This window comes from Odocoileus virginianus, chromosome 27 (genome assembly GCF_023699985.2).
Source record: "Odocoileus virginianus isolate 20LAN1187 ecotype Illinois chromosome 27, Ovbor_1.2, whole genome shotgun sequence".
Classification (NCBI taxonomy): Eukaryota; Metazoa; Chordata; class Mammalia; order Artiodactyla; family Cervidae; genus Odocoileus; species Odocoileus virginianus.
In genome coordinates this window covers 26,739,280-26,756,921 of record NC_069700.1, presented here as the reverse complement: position 1 = coordinate 26,756,921, position 17,642 = coordinate 26,739,280, and the positions used below count along the sequence as shown (strand labels likewise).

Here is a 17,642-nt window from a genome sequence, read left to right as displayed (position 1 = left end):
ATTGTTCTAAGCTCCTCCAGCCCCTCCTCAGTGCCCTGAACTCTGGGAACACTTCACCACTTTCCTGTTCTCTACCTTGGGCCTTTCCCCGCAGCCCACCTTCCCCGGGGGCCGCCTCCACGGCTTTTCTGCCTTGTCCTGCCCTGAGCCAACCACACCTCTTCTCCCAGGCTCCGGTGACTTTCTTTGACTCCACACCCACGGGCCGGGTCCTCAACCGCTTCTCCTCTGACGTGGCCTGTGCGGATGACAGCCTGCCCTTCATCCTCAACATCCTGCTGGCCAATGCAGCAGGCCTGCTGGGCCTCCTGGCTGTGCTGGGCTTCGGCCTGCCCTGGCTGCTGCTGCTGCTGCCGCCCCTGAGCATCATCTACTATCGAGTGCAGAGCCACTACAGGGCCTCCTCGCGGGAGCTGCGGCGCCTGGGCAGCCTCACCCTGTCTCCCCTCTACACCCACCTGGCCGACACCTTGACCGGCCTCCCTGTGCTCCGGGCCGCTGGGGCCACCTACAGGTGTGTGAGTGCCTCTTCCAACCGGAGCCACAGGCGTGAGATGCTGGGATGGTCAGGGGATGAAGGGGACTGGGCGGGGAGGGGACTGGATCTCTAGGGGAAAGAGGAAGGAAACAGAAAAAACAGGTTAGTAAGGCCAAGAAGACCCCGCTGTGAAAGAGCTCACTAGCTCTTCCATAGCCTTGAGGTGAGGCCCGTGGGTGTGCGGGTCAACGCCAAGGAAGGGGGGGATGTTCTGCAGGGAGGAAGTCTGGGCGGGTCAGTGCAGCCACAGCATGGCCTTCCCCAGGTTTGAGGAGGAGAACCAGAGACTCCTGGAGCTCAACCAGAGGTGCCAGTTTGCTGCCAGTGCCACGATGCAGTGGCTGGACATCCAGCTACAGCTCATGGGGGCCGCAGTGGTCAGCGCCATTGCAGGCATCGCCCTGGTGCAGCACCAGCAGGGCCTCGCCAACCCAGGTGCCAGCCCGGGATCCTTCAGTCTCACCTCAGAAGGCTGTTATTCCTCATCCCCCCCACCCACCCACGACCTCTCCGTTCACTGCCAAGCATTTTCACCTCTTGAGCAGGGTTCCCTGTGAGGATATGTTGTCATTCTCATCACCCCCATTTCAGAGTTGAGGACGCTGAGTCTTGAGGAGTCTCTCGCCAGGTGGTGGTGGATCTGAGTCTAAACCCCTGCCTGCTCACCCTGACCCTCAGTGCCTACTACCCCACCCTGGCCCACCTGCCTTCTATCCATCCCCCTGCGTAGCCTCTCCAGGCCCACCCATTCCCTTGCATCCAGCCTCCCGTGGGCCCGGCCTGGCTCCTGCATCTTCTTGCTTCAGTGCTGGCTTCCCTTAAATCCCCATGGTCCACAGCTTAGGATTTGCCCATTCTGCCCACCCCCTCCCTACACGCATCCCAGTGTCCCAGCCTCTGAACGCTCTGTCCCCTCCCCCAGGACTGGTGGGCCTGTCGCTGTCCTATGCCCTGTCCCTGACAGGCCTGCTCTCAGGGCTGGTGAGCAGCTTCACGCAGACAGAAGCCATGCTGGTGAGTGTCGAGCGGCTGGAAGAGTACTCCTGTGACCTGCCGCAGGAGCCCCGGGGCCAGCGGCCACAGGTAGCCTGCAGCCCCACCCCAGCCTGGGCACTGGCACCCTGAAGGACCCCCAGTTCCTCTCCTTGTGCCCCTCACCAGCTTTTCTCCACTCCTGTAGTGTCCCTTGTGATCTCCCCATTCTACAGGCCTGTCCCCCGTCCCTCCTAACTCTCCCCACCTCTCCTCTCACACCACGCATCCCTCCCTTCCACTCTCCAAACCGTCCCTCCACCCTTCCCCCCCATCTCACCTGTCTCCCGCCCTCTCCTACGCATGGACCCCACCAGCTGGGCATCGGCTGGCTGAGCCAGGGGAGCGTGGAGTTCCAGGATGTGGTGCTGGTGTACCGGCCAGGGCTGCCCAATGCCCTGGATGGGGTGACCTTCCGCGTGCAGCCTGGAGAGAAGCTGGGCATCGTGGGCCGCACAGGCTCCGGCAAGTCTTCCCTGTTGTTGGTGCTCTTCCGGCTGCTGGAGCCCAGTTCCGGGCGAGTGCTGCTGGACAGCGTGGACACCAGCCAGCTGGAGCTGGCCGAGCTCAGGTGTGGGGGAGTGAGAAGAGGGGACACGGCCACTGGCAGGGAGAGGAAGGCCCAGCCAGGAAGGCTTTATATAAACACACAGCAGCCGGGGTGGATCAGGAGGTGAGACAGAGGGTTGGACAAGCAGGCTAGAATAGTGAGCTCCCTGCACTCAGGCCTGGATTCAAAGCTACGGTCTTAAGGCTTTCACCTTCCCAGCTTCATCTTAGACTTCCCAGCATACAATGCCTTCCACTGTAGACCACTGGTCACTCTCCTGAATCAGAGCCTTGCAGGTGCCGTGCCCTGGGGCTTGGGACAGCTGGTGACCTGGGCCAGTAGTCCCTGGCCACAAGTAGCCTCATCTGGAGCCAAACAGATCCCCAACCACATTACTCTGTTATCATTTTCTCTTAGTTCCATGACATGGGAAAAGGTAGGGGGAAGCACTGTCCTAAAGCCATTACTGACCCCAGGCCCTGGCCCTGTCCTTCCTGCCTTCTCTTCTAACTTGTGACGGCTTCCCCTTATGGCTTGACCAGAGAGCTCCTCAGGACCCAATTTCAGGCCTGCTTCCAACCTGGAAGTGTCCCCTACCCAGTCACACTCTCTGGCCATTCCTTGCCATCCACTGCTGTCCCATGACACTGGTGTCAGTGCCACATAGTTTGGCTTATGCTTGTTCTGTTTTTGCCCCTCAGGCCTTTGGTTTCCTTGGTGTTCCTCATAGCACCAGTCCAGTTCTAGGTTCATGGCTGACCAAGCAGGGAGCAAGATGGAGTTGTGATTAAGTCTTATCCCATGCTCTCCTGAAGGGCTGGACCTTTTAACTGAGACCTGTGCTGGGAGCAGAAGTGGTCACATCTCCAGCCTCAACCCCTGTCCCCTCCTCACCCCCCAGATCCCAGCTGGCGATCATCCCCCAGGAGCCCTTTTTGTTCAGTGGGACTGTGCGGGAAAACCTGGACCCCCGGGGCCTGTATGAGGACGGGGCCCTATGGCAGGCCCTGGAGCAGTGCCACCTGCGTGAGGTGATCGAGTCTATGGGTGAGTGTCCTGTCCTGCATGGTGGCGGGAGGAGCGAGCAGAGGGGCTGGAGGAGGCTCAGAACCCCGGGGTGAAGACGCTGTGCTTTGCAGGTGGTCTGGATGGTGAGCTGGGCGAGAGGGGCCAGCGCTTATCTCTGGGGCAGAGGCAGCTGCTGTGTCTGGCCAGGGCTCTCCTCACAGATGCCAAGGTAAGAGAAGAGGGAGGGCCATGCGAGAGGGCCAGGAAGAAGGCAGGGGACAGGTGAGGGCTGAGGAAGTGGACTGGGGAGAGGTCACAAGGGACCAAGTTTGTGTTCCTTTTAGAGCTGGAGGTGGGGAGCCGGGGGCTGGCCTGGGCCAGATCAGGAGGTGGGGGCTGGAGGCTTGGGTAGCAACCACAGCTAACCCTCTTTTCCCCACTCATCCCTAACCCCCCCCCCCACACGCTCCAGATCTTGTGTATTGACGAGGCCACAGCAAGCGTGGACCAGAAGACAGACCAGCTGCTCCAGCAAACCATCAGCAAACGGTTTGCCAACAAGACAGTGCTGACCATCGCCCACAGGTGTGTAGGCATCCAGAGAGAGAATCTAAACCAGGGGTGTCATGGACCCCGAGCCTCACTTCCTTTCAGGGACCCCAGGAGTCAGGGCTCTGGAAATTCCAACCCCTGTGACTCTCAGCTCCTCATTCTCTAGGCTCCCACCAGGCCCCTTGTAGCGCACGGTCTCAGGGAACGTGCAGCCCCTCCCCTAGCACAGAGCCCTGGGGCTGAAGCCTGTGGGGCAGGGGGGCGCTGTTCAGCGGGGATGGAGGGAAAGGAGGCTAGCCTTCTGTAGGGTGCAGGCCTCCATCCCCGTGTTGACCACCCCCTCCCATGCAGGCTCAACACGATCCTGAACTCCGACCGCGTGCTGGTGATGCACGCAGGGAGGGTGGCGGAGCTGGGCTCCCCTGCCGCCCTGCGCACTCAGCCCCACTCGCTGTTCCAGCAGCTGCTGCAGAGCAGCCCGCAGGGAGCGCGCTCCTCCCCGTGAGGGCCCGGGCCCCCCCCAACTGCCGATGGTTTACACTCCTCTGTGTCTCTACCTCTCCTTCTCCTCCACAGAGGGGAAAGGGTGCCCTGGGCTCCTCTTCACAAGCCACTCTGTGCGGGCAGAGTCCCGTGGCTTCCCCAGAGGCAGGCCTCTGCTCTGGCCCTCTGGCATCTGGGACTCCAGGCAGACTTTTTGTGGCAAAGGAGCCCACATGCACATCCATAGTTTTATTTGATAAAATTCCCATTTTTACATTCTGTGTATTAAAAAAATAATATTTGTGGCATGAGACTGAGGTCCCTTCGTGTGTGTACCCCAGCTGAGGGATGACGAGAAGGGGCCACTCCAGTCCAAGCGCCCTAGGAGCTGAAGGAGGGGCCCACAAAGCCCCCACCTCCATCACAGAGCGGTGGTCTTCCCAGGCTCAGGGGGCAGGTCAGGCGGCAGAGGGAACCCTGCCGGCAGCATGCTAACCTGACACTCCTGGTCCTGGCGCGCTGGTGCATAGTGTAGGGCAGGGTAGCAGCAGGGTCCAGGGGGGCAGAAACCCCGGCGCCAAGCCCTCAGGGTCAGCAGCACCGTGGACAGGACCAGGGTGGCCGTGACGGCCCCAAATACCACTACAGCCACAAGGCTGGGCTCGCCCAGCCCGGCCTCTTGCCGCCGCACCACCTCCTTCACAGAGATGCGCAGCAGGCCAGCGCCCACGCTGTGAGGGATGGGCCCCGTGGCGGGTGCCAGCACAGCCAAGGTGGGCCCTGGGGGGGTGTCCGCTGTGCTGGCAGGACCCAGGACGGGTAAGACTAGCTCACAAGTCTTGCCGCCATAGCCGCTGGGGCAGAGACAGTCAAAGTCGTGGACCCGGTCCCGACAGCGGGCCCCTCTCTGGCAGGGGCGGCTGGCACAGTCATCCAGGTTGATGGTGCAGAAGCGCCCAGTGAAGCCCTCGGGGCAGAGGCAGGAGAAGCGGTTGATGCCGTCCAGGCACGTGGCACCGTTAGCACAAGGCCGCATCAGACAGTCATCCACGTTCACCTCGCAGTGGGCACCCACAAAGCCCGCCAGGCAGCGGCAGGTGAAGTTGAGGGCAAAGCCCTGGTCGTCCTGGCACTGCCCGCCATTCCGGCATGGGGAGCTGGTGAGGGAGGCGGGGAGGGTGTTTTATCAACTGCCACCTGCAGGGTAGACCAAGTCGACATCCGGATCCCTGCTACCACCACCACTCTCTAGCTCTGTCCCCTTGAGCCACTCTCTCTGAGCCTCAAATGCCTCCTTTAAAAATGGGATCAGAGCAGTACCCGGCTTTCCAGGTTGTGAGGGTTAAATGAAATGATTGAGGTCAAGCAGGTAGCAGAGGGCCTGGCCTAGAGTCAAGACCAAGGCGAGTGTACTGTTCGTGTTCTCTCAGACTCTTAGACCCGAGGCGGGAATGAGGACAAGTTCAGCCCCACAGGCTGTCTCCTCATTCACCATGAGGCCTAGGCTGCCGCATGGGACAACTTCAGGGGCTGCACACCAGCTTTCCTGGGAGGATGAGGGGGGTCCTAGGCCCACAGCCTCCCCAACCAGGGAAGTCCCGCAGTGATGTGTTACACCTCCAGCCCCTGTCAGTTTCTGTCGTTGGAGAAATGGTTCAGATGGTGTCAAAAAAGCTGAGGAGCCCTTGGGATACTCTAGCAGACTGGGGTTTTATCCTCGAGCTTGTGGGACTTGAGACCCCCAGCCCTAACACTGCCCCGCCACCCCCCTCCACAGTCCTCTCTCCTCCGTTGCCAGATTCTCACCTAACCGGGGGGCCAGCACTCACCCTGCCTGCTCACAGGGTCCGGCCTTGCGCTCACAATCACGCCCGTGGAAGCCTGGTGGGCACACACAGTGGTACTCACCGCCCCCGTCATACACGCACTGGCCTCCGTTCCGGCAGGGGGACTGCGTGGTACAGATGTGTTCATCTGCAGAGGAGACCGGGAGGGTCTGGGACAGCCCCTCACATGTGGCACCCAGACCTGCCCAGGCCCCACCCAGAGCTCTGTGGGGGTGGCTCATACTAGTCCCAACCTGGGCGGAAAACAAGACTGAATTTGGAGTCAGGAGGTGCCTAGCCCTGGCCCTATCAGTCTGTCTCAATGTGCCTCTGGGTAAGTTGTATCTCATTTGTGGATCTCAGTTTCCTCATCTGCAATATGAGGACAGTTTCTCACAGGTGTCTTACCTACCACAGAGGGTTGTCTTGAGGACCAGTTCAGATAACAGACAGGTATAAAGTCTACAACTATAAAATACTACAGGCTTCCCTGTGGCTCAGCTGGTAAAGAATCTGCCTGCAATGTGGGAGATCTGGGTTCGATTCCTGGCTTGGGAAGATCCCCTGGAGAAGCGAAAGGCTACCCACTCCAGTATTCTGGCCTGGAGAATTCCATGGACTATATATAAAATACTACACATTTGAGGGTTTGAGCCAGACACAAGAGGCACTCAATAAATAAGGATGGATGTTTCTCCCAAGACACATGGGGCCCCCCAGTCCAACAGCCACCCTCTCTACCCCCCTACCTTTGTCACAGAACTTGCCTGCCCAGCCCGTGTGACAGATGCACTGCCAGGGCTGGTGGCAGGTACCATGCTGGCAGCCAGGCATTCTCACACAGCGCTCACAGTGCAGCCCCTCCCAGCCTGGGTCACACCTGACGGGGGGAAGCACAGTCAGGGCTCCGGGTAGAAGGAGGTGAAGACCAGGGAGGAGGCAAGCTCAGAGCTTCCAGGAAACAGGAAACAAACATGACAGCTCCTAAGGGAAAGCAGGCCTATCCCGGGTGGATACAGAGCTGCGCCGGGTCACCGGATACATATATGATATCAGGCCACCAGGCACCAGCATTGGAGTTCTGGTTCTGCACTCTGTCTGACCTTTCCAAGGCTCAGTTTTCTCATCTGTAACCTGGGGCGACACCTGGCAGGGATGTGTTGAGGAAGAACTTAAGATGAGGGACTTCCCTGTTGGTCCAGTGGTGGTTAAGAATCTACCTGCCAATGAAGGGGACACAGGTTCAATCCCTGGCCCAGGAAGATCCCACATGATGAGGAGCAACTGAGCCTGTGCACCCTAGAGCCTGTGCTCCCCAGCAAGAGGAGACACCTCGATGAGAAGCCTGAAGTCTGCAATGAAGAGTACCCCCTACTTGAGGCAACTAGAGAAAGTCCATGTGCAACATGAAGACCCAGCACAGCCAACAACAAAAAATTTTTAAAAAGAACAGACATTAAGATGATGCCTGTTAAGTGCCCCTAGCACCATTTCTGGCATATCTGAGGTGCTTAGAAACATTTTCGAAAGAAAAGTGACCTTGAAAGGTCAACGGGACTGTCTTCCCACCCTGATTCCAGGGCAAGGCCTGCTTCAGAGAGTCCCTAACACCTCCAGCCCCTCCAGCAGCTTGCCCTGTCAGCTCATGTTTTTACATCCAGACACCCTTCCTCCTGCTGCAGAATTTACCCAACCCCTACCCCAGTGTGTCAGTTACTTAAATTCATCAAAGAAAGACCCCCTTGAATAAGTGCATCTCCCCAGCAACCCTGACAAAGCCTTTCTTTTCCAGGCTAAACCAATTTTCCATCTGTCTTGTCTTTATCTCCTCCCCCTTGCTTCATGGCTCCCACTCTCCACACTCCCTTAAGCTTCAGGTCTTTCTCCTGGCATCTTGAAGAAGAAAGTTAGAGTTCCTGGATCAGACTTGGGAAAGTAAAGTGGGGAGCTGTAGTTAGAAGAAGCAAAGGAGAAGCAAGGCAAAGGGAAATGGGGAAGGGACCGGCATGGTGCCAGGCTGCCCATCTGCCCTGTGTGCCACGGACTTGAGGGCATGGGGAAGGCCCTAGACATTCTGGGTCAGGCCTGGGGCTTGACTCGGTTGTGAGTATGGAGGCCTGGGAAATGCGGATCAAAGGGTTTGGGAGCACCGTGCTCCACGGAGAGATACCTGCAGGAACCGTCAGGCGCACAGCAGCCGTGAGCCAGGTCACAGAGGGAGCTGCAGTCATCGCCTGCAAGAGATTGGTGTGGGAGGGGTGAGCCCGGGGGTCAGGGTTCGGCTGCCTGAGATGCAAGGCCAGGGAAAGGACGCAGCGTCCCGGTAACTGGAGGGGCCCAGCTCTGGGGCAAGGTAGAACAGAGACTAATCGCATTCCAAAGGGAAGCCCGGGGTGTCGCCAAGCCCGCGGTCGGAGCGGCTTGCAGTGCCATCTCTGGCCGGCAGAGGTCAACGTGCGAGCGAGGGACGGCCGGACAGGGCCGCGACCACAGCCCACCCGGGGAGCGCTCACCTCGGGCAGGCTTTACGGGTGCCCCCAGGATGCACAACAGGCACACGAGATGTAAGCAGCGGCAGCCGCTGGGCATGGTCAGCGCCGGCTCCGGGACGGACAGACGGATGGATCGTCGGACGTGCGGACACCTGTGGGATGGCATGGGCTGAGAGGCGGCCGGTCTCGGAGATAGCGGCAAGGATTCCGGTTCGGTTCAGAGTGATAGGGGCCGAGGGGGAGAGGGGCGTCCAGATCGGGGGGAAAAAAGGGAAGGTGTGGTGCAGCGGGAGGGTGGGGGCGAGGAAGGTGTGAGCAGGCGAGGGGATTGGAGACAGAAACGCGGAGCCTGCTACGTGGGAAGGAGGTGAAGGATGGACAGCGCGAGCGAGGTCAGGACGCGGGAAGGGGCCGGGGCTGGGAACGCAATCGGGACGGAGGGGTACTGGGATACCGCTGAGAGGCGACACGGGGACCTGGCAGCGCGCAGTCTCTGCCCCCGCCTCTGACTCCCCACGTCCCTCTCCTGTCTCCGCCGCGCTGGGCTCGGCCGCGGCGCGGGGCCTCGGATACCCAGCGCGCCCCCAGCCCGGCTCGTCCCTCGGTCCTCACCTCGGGCTGGGAGGCGGCGCGCCTCGGGGCGCAGAGCGAGGCGGGATCCGACGGACTCTGCCGAGGGGCCGGAGCGGGGCGCGGGGCCGCCCCTAGCGGGTCGCGGGGCCGGGCGCCCAGGCGGCTGCCATGCGAGCCGAGCGCTGGGGAATCTGGGCCTCGAGGCGACCCGGAGCGGCTGCGGCGGCTCCTCGCACGCGCTCAGGCCGCCTGCCAGGGGCGGCGTGTGCCGGCGGAGCCCGCCTCCCCCCTCTGCTCCCAGGCTGCCGCCGCCGGCCCGCCCCCAACCCGCCCGCGCCCGGCGCCCCCACCCACAGCGGTCACCCCTTCCTCCGGGCCTCGCACTCCCCTGGGCCCCCGCCCTCCGCAGTCACCCAGCCTCTCCGAACCTCGCCCTCTCGGCTGCAAGGAGGAAATTACGGGAGGCTAAATGGGAGCCGACTGTAAAGGGTCGGCCAAGTGTGCGCAGCCGTTATTCTCCATCTCGCGTCTCCGCTTTGGCGACCCGAGCAGCTCACCCCGCGCCCCACCTCTGCTCTCCCCAGTCCGCCGCCCATCACGCCTCTCAGATAAATCTCGCGCACGCTCAGGGCACACTTGACGCTCCCGGCCCTCCTCCTGTCACCAGCCCACGCCTCCTCCATTTGTAAATCCTACATCACCTGCTTAATCTGTCTGCTACTCTCCTCCTCCCCTCGTGGCCATCAACAGCCTTCCAGGGTCGATCCCTGCCTAGGTATTAGCGTGGCCCACTCACCTACCCCTACATGCCTCCTCCCGCCAGCTCTGTCTTTCCTGTCTCTTTGCGTTCCGCTACCACTACTGGGAAGGTTCCGTGCACTGGGAACGCCCCCGACTCTGTAAATGTGCACCCCAAGTTCCCTCCTCTGTACCCCGGATCACCTCCATTCTTGACCTCAGGCTGATCGTCGACTGCTCAAACCCAGAGCTAGACTGAGTGTTTCCTAGAGGGAGTGAGGAAGCTCTGTGCCTCCAGCCTAATGGCTCAGAGACCTCTGACCCGGGAAAGGACAGGAAACCGTTTCTTGTTTGCCCAAGGCTAGGGAGCAGAGATCAGAACCCCCTGTCCCCACCTCTAGTCCTTCAAATCAAGATTTGATTTCACCAACCTTAAATTCGTGGTAAGAAGTAGTCCCTAGCCCGTGCAGATCAGCTTTCTACAGACAACCCCCACAGGTCGGAGCCCCTGAACTAATTTTTCTTGCATTCTTCATTGAACGTAGCCACACCCACCCCATCTGCCTAGCCATCTTCCCGAAACTCTGATCACCTCTTTCCTCCAGAGCTTTCTAAATTTGAGTTGAACAATGCCGTAGCTCTGACCATATGTTTTACTTTTTTTTTTTTTTACTGAAAAATTGCAAACAACCTATGCTGTCCAAAATGATTGTAAACAGATTACGGTATACCAACACACTATGTGACTATTGAAAGTCACCTTTGGGAAGTCTAAAGATTTTTTTAAAAGCTAAGAATAGATTAGGTGGAGGGAAAAAAGCAAGAAACAGAATGTGTCTCAATGTTGGCAGTGATTTTTTTTTCCCCGGGTGATGGAATTACAGGTAGTTTTTTCTTACTGACGCTTTTCCCCACAATGAGCATGTTTAACTTTTTCTTGTTGTAAAAGAAATTCAATACCGTTAAAGAACTTTTAGAATACAGTAAAAATTGGGGGAATTCCCTGGTGGTCCAGTGGTTAGGGCTCGGCACTTTCATTGTCCTGTCCCCAGTTCAATCCCTGGTTGAGGAAATGAGATCCAACAAACTTCTCTGTGCAGCGAAAAAATAAATGAATAAAATAAAAATTTAAAAATCACCCATGATCCTATTTGCTTGATAAAACCACTGCTGTTCTTTGACTCCTTTTCCTATCCAGCTGTTTTTACCCAGAACCTGTAATGTTGTATCATGTGTTATTTTTTTTTCACTCATCATATATTGATAGTTTTCAAAAGAGTACACTATTGCTACAATGTATAAAAATACAACTAATGAGAACCTACTTTGTAGCTCAGGTAACTCTCCTCAGTCCTCTCCGGTGACCTCAATGGAAAGGAAATCCAAAAATAAGGGGATATATGTATATGTATAGCTGATTCACTTTGCTGTACAGTAGAAACAAACAACATTTTAAGGCAACTATACTCCTATAAAAATTTCTTAAATAAATTAATTAAAAGCATAATTTTTATGGCTAAATGATAGCCCATTAAATAGATAAACCCTAATTTATTTAACCTGGGATTCCCAGGTGGCACAGTGGGAAAGAATCTGCCTGCCAGCGTAAGAGACACAAGAGACACAGGTTCAATCCCTGGGTCAGGAAGATCCCCTGGAGTAGGTAATGGCAACCTGCTGCAGTATTCTTGCCTGGAAAATTCCACGGACAGAGGTGCTTGGTGGGCTACAATCCATGAGGTTGCAAAGAGTCAGAGTCAACTGAGTGATTGAGCACACACCATTTATTTAACCTAGCCTTCATTCCTAGATCCTTAGGTTGTATTTACTTTTCACCATTATAAATTCATTCAACAAATATTTACTGAGCACCTGTCTGCTACCAGAGAATCCCATGGACAGAGGAGCCTGGCGGGCTACAAAGAGTGTCAGCAAAAAGTCCAACACAACAGAAGCGACTTAGCATACAGCACTCATGCAGCACGTATGTGCTACTACGCCATGCCAGACATCATCCTAGACACTGAGCTACAGCTCCAGGATAAATAGTAGTGCTAAAAATTTTCATATAGTTTTTTTCCATCTTTTAGATTCCTTCCTTAAGATGGAGTCTGAATTGATGAGTGACTGAGTCAAAGAATTTGTGGAAAATGAATAGTTGCTTTCCATGAATGAAATTCACTGGCAATCACCGAAGAAACAATAAAGATACTTGAAGCTTTGGAAGTTGATGGCATCAGATTGTATCACTTACTACATGTTTTGAAAATTTTAGCACCTGGCATGTCACTCTCTTCACCCTTCCTTCTGCCAAATTCTTGGTGATTTTTTTAAGGACTTTTTTAAAATGTGGATCATATTTAAAGTCTTTATTGAATTTGTTACAATACTGCTTCTGTTTTATGTTTTGTTTTTTTTTGGTCTTGAGGCATGTGGGATCTTAGCTCCCCAACAAGGGATCAAGCCTGTACCCCCTGCACTGGATGATGAAGTCTTAACCACTGGACCGCTAGGGAAGTCCCTCTTGGTGATTCTTGATTAAGTACCACATAGACCAATTTTCCAAGTGTGATAGTCTGTTTGCAAAGATGGCCACTCCACTTCCTCCTGTCCCACATGACCTTTAGCAATGATTTTGCTGCTCTTCCCAGGAAAAGGTAGAAGCCTGTTTCTCAGCCTCTTGAATCTGGACTGGCCTTAGGACTTGTTTTGACTAACAGAATATGGTGGAAGTGACATTGTGTGAGTCCCCAGAGTCTGGTCCCAAAAACCGCTGCAGCGTCTGTTTGCTCCCTTAGAAAACTTCCAACACCTTGTTAAGAAGTTCAGTCGGCATGCTGGAAGACAAGAAGCTCCATGACGGAGGCCTGAGATGCCCTGGTCAATATCCACAACATAGGAGGTCCTGTTAACTGCCTCAGTCAAGCTTCCAGATGACTCTGGCTCATGAATGAGCCCTGGCAAGACTAACAAGAGCTGCTCAGCGGAGTCCAGCCGTATTACCGGATAAACAGTGGATGAGCAGTTAAACGGTGGGTATTTCAAGCCACTCTGTTTTGGGATGTTGTTACTATAGCAATGCTGCCATTCAGTAGCTCAGTCATGTCCAGCTCTTTGTGACCCCATGGACTGCAGCACGCCAGGCTTCCCTGTCTTTCACCATTTCCCAGAGCTTGCTCAAACTCATGTCCATTGAGTCAGTGATGCCGTCCAACCATCTTGTCTTCTGTTGTCCCCTTCTCCTGCCGCCTTTAATCTTTCCCAGCATCAGGGTCTTTTCTAATGAGTTGACTCTTCACAACAGGTGGCCAAACTGATAAAACCAGCTTCCCCCATTTCCTTGATTTCTTCCTCTCCACCAATGAGAAGGATGTTCCCACCCAAACCTTGTTACTACCAATTGTTTCACACAGTCCATGATTTTAAGTATTACACTTTCCTACAACCAGATCCTCTCTTTTCAGCCCACAGTACCTGGACCCAAACAGGTACTTTTGATATTTAGGTTGTGTTTACTTTTTTGGCCATTATAAATGCATTCAACAGGGACTTCCCTGGTGGTCCAATGGTTAAAAATCCATCTGCCAATGCAGGGAACATGGGTTCAGTCCCTGGTCTAGGAAGATTCCACATGCCTGCAGGGGAACTAAGCCCATGTGCCACAACTACTGAAGCCTTTGTCCTCTAGAGCCTGCGCTCGGCAACAAGAGAAGCCACCGCCATGAAGAGTAGCCCGCACTCGCTGCAACTAGAGAAAGCCTACTCACAGCAACAAAGACCCAGTACAGCCCCAAATAAATAAACTAATATTTTAAAAACACATGCATTCAACAAATATTGAATTTGGATCCACAGGGATCACTCATAAGGGCTACATTACAACTTTAGTGGGCTCTAGACACTTCGCCTGCATGGGCCTCTTCCTCCATGAAAGAATATTAATATTTTATGATTGTCTTAGTATCAAGATAAATTTAATTCAGGCTGGATTCATTATTATATATTCATTTTTATTATATTCACTTTTTTCTTCTGATTTTATAGAAGAAAAATTAAATTAAAATATTTTGTGGGCCCCTAAAAGTATTGTAGACCTTTGTCACTGTGCCTCCTGTGGATAAGCTGGCCCTGTCTCTCTCCATTGATCTCACCTTCTTTTCAGCAGCTCCTATCCCCACCACATCCACGCTCCCCTCCTTACCCAGCATTGATTCCATGATCTGTCATGATAATCAGCACCTTGTATATATCAGTTCCCTGGCCCCTCTCTCCCATCATATTCATCTGATAAAACCCCACCATGGTACGTTCTACAGCCAACGCCCAAGCAGCTGAATGTGGCTGGAAATAACACATATCCAGGCTGTCTGGTGTCACTTAACTTCATATCCTCAAGCACTCTGTGTTGAACACTCCTGCTTCTGCTTTTCCCCAGTGCTGGGCACTCTCAGCCTCCTGGATGGTTATTTTTACTTTCTCCTTTCTCCTCCAACCACCAACCCCTCGGTTCCTCCTCCCCCTGATGGTGGTCTCGCTTCCAACTTCCCGAAGGAAATAGAAGCAGCCTGAAGAGAATGTCCACGTGCTTCCTCCGCCTACCTGCACCTGTCTCCATATACTCGCATCTGTTACCATTGATGCGATGCCAGTTCTCTTACACAGGTGAACCCCTCCCTCCCCCGGGCACTAGTTCCCATCCCTTCTTACCTGTGCCCCTCAGGGGCCCCAGCAGTTCTCCTCATCCCCTCTGCATCATCAGTCTGCTCTCTGTGAGATCATTTTCATCATCCTGTCTCCCATCTTAGAATAAATGTTGTTGTTCAGTGACCAAGTCGTGTCCTACTCTTTTCGACCCCATGGACTGCAGCACGCCAGGCTTCCCTGTCCCTCACCATCTCCCAGAGTTTGGCCAAGTTCACGTCCATTGAATCGGTGATGCCATCCAGCCGTCGCATCCTCTGTTGCCCTCTTCTCATTCTGTTTTCTCTCTCTCCCAGCATCAGGGTCTTTTTCAAAGAGTCAGCCACCTCCCTCCATTCCATATTCTCTTCCAGCTATGTTTCTTGGCTCCTCTTTACTGAGAATTCTTCAAAAACATTTGTCAACACCTGCGGTCTTCACCTCATCTCCCCCCATTTTCTCTTGGACCCACTCTTGCCCTACCACTCCACCACAATTCCCCTTGTCAAGGTCACCGATTCGCCATTGCCAAACCTAATGGTTGCTTCTCAGTCCTCATCTCGGTGGCTTTGTGAGCTGCATTGGACATGGTGGTTCCCCAGGCCTCTAGGGTCGATCTCAGGAGCTTTTCTACCTACCGCAATGGCTGCCCCTCCTCAGTCTCCTTTGCTTCATCTTTCTAATTTCTCCCACAGCCCCAGGGCTCCATCCTCAGACCTCTTCTCTTCTCCAGCTGCACCCACTCCTTTCATGATCTCATGCAGCCTAATGACTTTAAATACTAGCTGTAAGCTAATAACTCCCAAGTTTATATTTCCAACTTAAGATGTATCCTTGAAATCCAGGCTCGTGTATCCAACTGCCTACTCGATCGACATCTCCAGCTGGGATTCTCCAATAGGTGACTCAGAGTGAGCATGTCCAAAGACGGAGTCCTGATTTCAGCCCCAGATGTCTTATGTCAGTCTCACCTGTATCAGTGAATGGCCAAGTGTTTTAGGCTAAAATCCTTGGCATCACACTTAACTCTCCTTTTTCTGTCACATCCCATGTCCTGCAAATCCTGTTGACTCTGCCTTCAACCGAGAATTTGTTCGCTTTCCACAATCTGACCTCTAATACTTGGGTCAAGTACCACTATTTACCGCCTAGATGACCGCAACAGTTTCCTAATGGGTCTTCTATTACTGTGTAGCAGCCGTGGTGATCCTGATAAAGTGAAAGCCGGCTAAATGCCATGTGGTTTCTAAATTGAATCTTGAACTAGAAAAACAAATCATTAGTGGAAAAACTGGTGAAGTCTGGATAAAGTCTGGTGTTTAGTTTGCACAAAGTACCAGTGCAGGCTTCATAATTTTTAAAAAAATAATTGTATTTATTTATTTTGGGCTGTCCTGGGTCTTCATTGCTGCACAGGCTTTTCTCTTGTTGCAGCCAGTGGGGGCTATTCTCTAGCTGTGGTGAGCAGGCTTCTCATTGTTGTGGCTTCTTTTGTTTCAGAGCACAGGCTATAGAGGTTGCAGGCTTCAGTAGCTGGGGCATGTGGGCTCAGTAGTTGTGGCTCCCAGGCCCTAGAGCACCAGCTCAATTGCTGTGGTGTACAGGCTTAGTTGCCCTGCAGCTTGTGGGATCTTCCTGGACCAGGGATCAAACCCGTGTCTCCTACACTGGCAGGGAAATTCTTTACCACTGAACCACCAGGGAAGCCCTGACTTCATAGTTTTGACAAATGTACCACAGTAATGTATAATGTTAATACTAGGATAAACTGGGTGAATGCTATATGGGAACTCGCTTTACAATTATTCTGTAAATTGAAAATTACTCAAAATAAAAAGTTTGGGTTTTTTTGGTCATGTCCTAAAGCATGTGGAATCTTAGTTCCCCAACCAGATATTGAACACACATCCCCTGCATTGGAAGTGTGGAGTCTTAACCACTGGACTGCCAGGGAAGTCCTTAAAAAGTTTATTTAAAAGATAGAGGTCAGATTGTCACATCTCTGCTCAAACCCTTCCAGTGGATCTCATCTAACCTTGTCCCCTACATCCCCCAATCTTGCTCTGCTCCAGCTAAATTGGCCTCTGTGTTGATCTTTGAACACATCAAGCATGTTCTCCGCCTCAGGACCTTTGCACTAGCTGTTCCTTCTGCCTGGAATGCTCTTACTCAGATATTTTCATAGTTCACTGCCTCATTTCATTCAGTCCTTTGTTCAAATTTCATTTTAGTAAAGAGGCCCTCCCCAGTTACACTATAGAATAACCTCATTTCTACCCCAGGCATATTTCCATTCCCCTACTTTATTTTTCCCCATAGTTCTTACCCCCACCTGGCCTATGTATCTATTAGCATATTTATATATTGGATGGCTCCTTCCATTAGATTATAAACTCTGTGAGGGCAAGGACTTTGATTTTCTTTTTTCTTTTTTGGCTGCACCTTGTGACATGCGGAATCTTAGTTCGCCAACCAGGGATCGAACCTTTGCTCCCTTCAGTGGAAGCATGGAGTCCTAACCATTGGCCCACCAGGGAAGTCCATCACCGTCCTGCTCTTATCCTTGTGAAAACTGACTGGTATGGGCTATCTGGTGCTAATCAACTCTTGGCTTTGATTTCTTCTTCCCAATACAACTTAGTGGCTACTCTTTGGAAGACTTTGGGAACAGTTAGGCTAAAAACGTGATGACTTTGGGGTTCTCCTAAGCCTGCCTGATTAGTGAGTGGCCTATTTTAGAAGGGTTCCAGTAGACATCTGAGGTTCATTTTTGGCTTTGATCCCAGACCCTACCAGTAACTATTGCTTTAGAACACCCCAGTCTTCCAACCTTCTGGATTCCTCACTTTCCTGAGCATTTCCTTTCTGAGTACCAGCCAGTCAACCTCTCCTCCAGGGCCCCCAACCATGTGGATTCATCTTTCTTGGCCTTCCCACCTATCACCTTGGGGGCAGGCTCCCAAGTCCCCTTCCTCTCTCCCTAACCTCCTTTCAAACCAAAAGTTTTGTATATTACCAACACCAAATGAGGGTGCAGAGACAAGAGAATGGGGAACAAGAGGAGAGCCTCATTTATATGCACATTCATGGACCCACCCACAGATATTTCTCTTTCTCCCTGTCAGAGTCTAGCATGTGGTCAGGAGCTGGGAAAGGACCCTACACACTCA

At 53.6% G+C, this 17,642-nt stretch overlaps 2 protein-coding genes and 1 long non-coding RNA gene across 8 annotated transcripts in view; 2 read left to right on the top strand and 1 right to left on the bottom strand.

The window, feature by feature from the left end:
• Window positions 1-4,471, top strand: part of ABCC10 (ATP binding cassette subfamily C member 10) — a 19,853-nt gene extending 15,382 nt beyond the window's left edge. Inside the window, exons 15-22 of the mRNA XM_020914157.2 lie at window positions 171-514; window positions 804-973; window positions 1,461-1,621; window positions 1,888-2,141; window positions 3,022-3,167; window positions 3,260-3,357; window positions 3,601-3,713; window positions 4,032-4,471. Of these exons, the coding sequence (XP_020769816.2) occupies window positions 171-514; window positions 804-973; window positions 1,461-1,621; window positions 1,888-2,141; window positions 3,022-3,167; window positions 3,260-3,357; window positions 3,601-3,713; window positions 4,032-4,185 (1,440 nt within the window). The 3' untranslated portion in view covers window positions 4,186-4,471. The remainder of the gene's footprint in view (window positions 1-170; window positions 515-803; window positions 974-1,460; window positions 1,622-1,887; window positions 2,142-3,021; window positions 3,168-3,259; window positions 3,358-3,600; window positions 3,714-4,031) is intronic.
• On the bottom strand, window positions 4,398-9,928 carry DLK2 (delta like non-canonical Notch ligand 2). Of its 6 annotated transcripts, none has more exons than XM_070456394.1 (6): window positions 9,855-9,928; window positions 8,503-8,633; window positions 8,160-8,223; window positions 6,739-6,869; window positions 5,993-6,137; window positions 4,398-5,320 (listed from the first exon to the last, which is right to left on the bottom strand). In XM_070456394.1, exons 2-6 carry the CDS (start codon window positions 8,576-8,578, stop codon window positions 4,585-4,587), a joined length of 1,152 nt encoding a protein of 383 aa, XP_070312495.1. In that variant the 5' UTR covers window positions 8,579-8,633; window positions 9,855-9,928; the 3' UTR covers window positions 4,398-4,584. The 6 variants fall into 6 exon arrangements, with proteins under 6 accessions (XP_070312495.1, XP_070312494.1, XP_070312497.1 ...); XM_070456393.1 differs by lacking the exon at window positions 9,855-9,928 and adding an exon at window positions 9,756-9,839; XM_070456396.1 differs by lacking the exon at window positions 9,855-9,928 and adding an exon at window positions 9,094-9,681 and having other exon boundaries at window positions 6,757-6,869.
• On the top strand, window positions 8,779-17,642 carry LOC139031430 (uncharacterized). The gene is made up of 3 exons (XR_011483907.1): window positions 8,779-8,873; window positions 11,883-12,824; window positions 17,598-17,642. It is a non-coding gene; the product is annotated as an uncharacterized lncRNA (long non-coding RNA).

Bases quoted from the DNA above. Each gene is read 5' to 3' on its own strand.
- DLK2 (XM_070456394.1), bottom strand. From the start codon at position 8,578: ATGCCCAGCGGCTGCCGCTGCTTACATCTCGTGTGCCTGTTGTGCATC. The intron at 6,138-6,738 runs GTAGGGGGGTAG...TCTCCTCTGCAG, and splicing joins AGGCAAGTTCTGTGACAAAG to ATGAACACATCTGTACCACG. The intron at 5,321-5,992 runs GTGAGTGCTGGC...CTCCCTCACCAG, and splicing joins GGACCCTGTGAGCAGGCAGG to CTCCCCATGCCGGAATGGCG.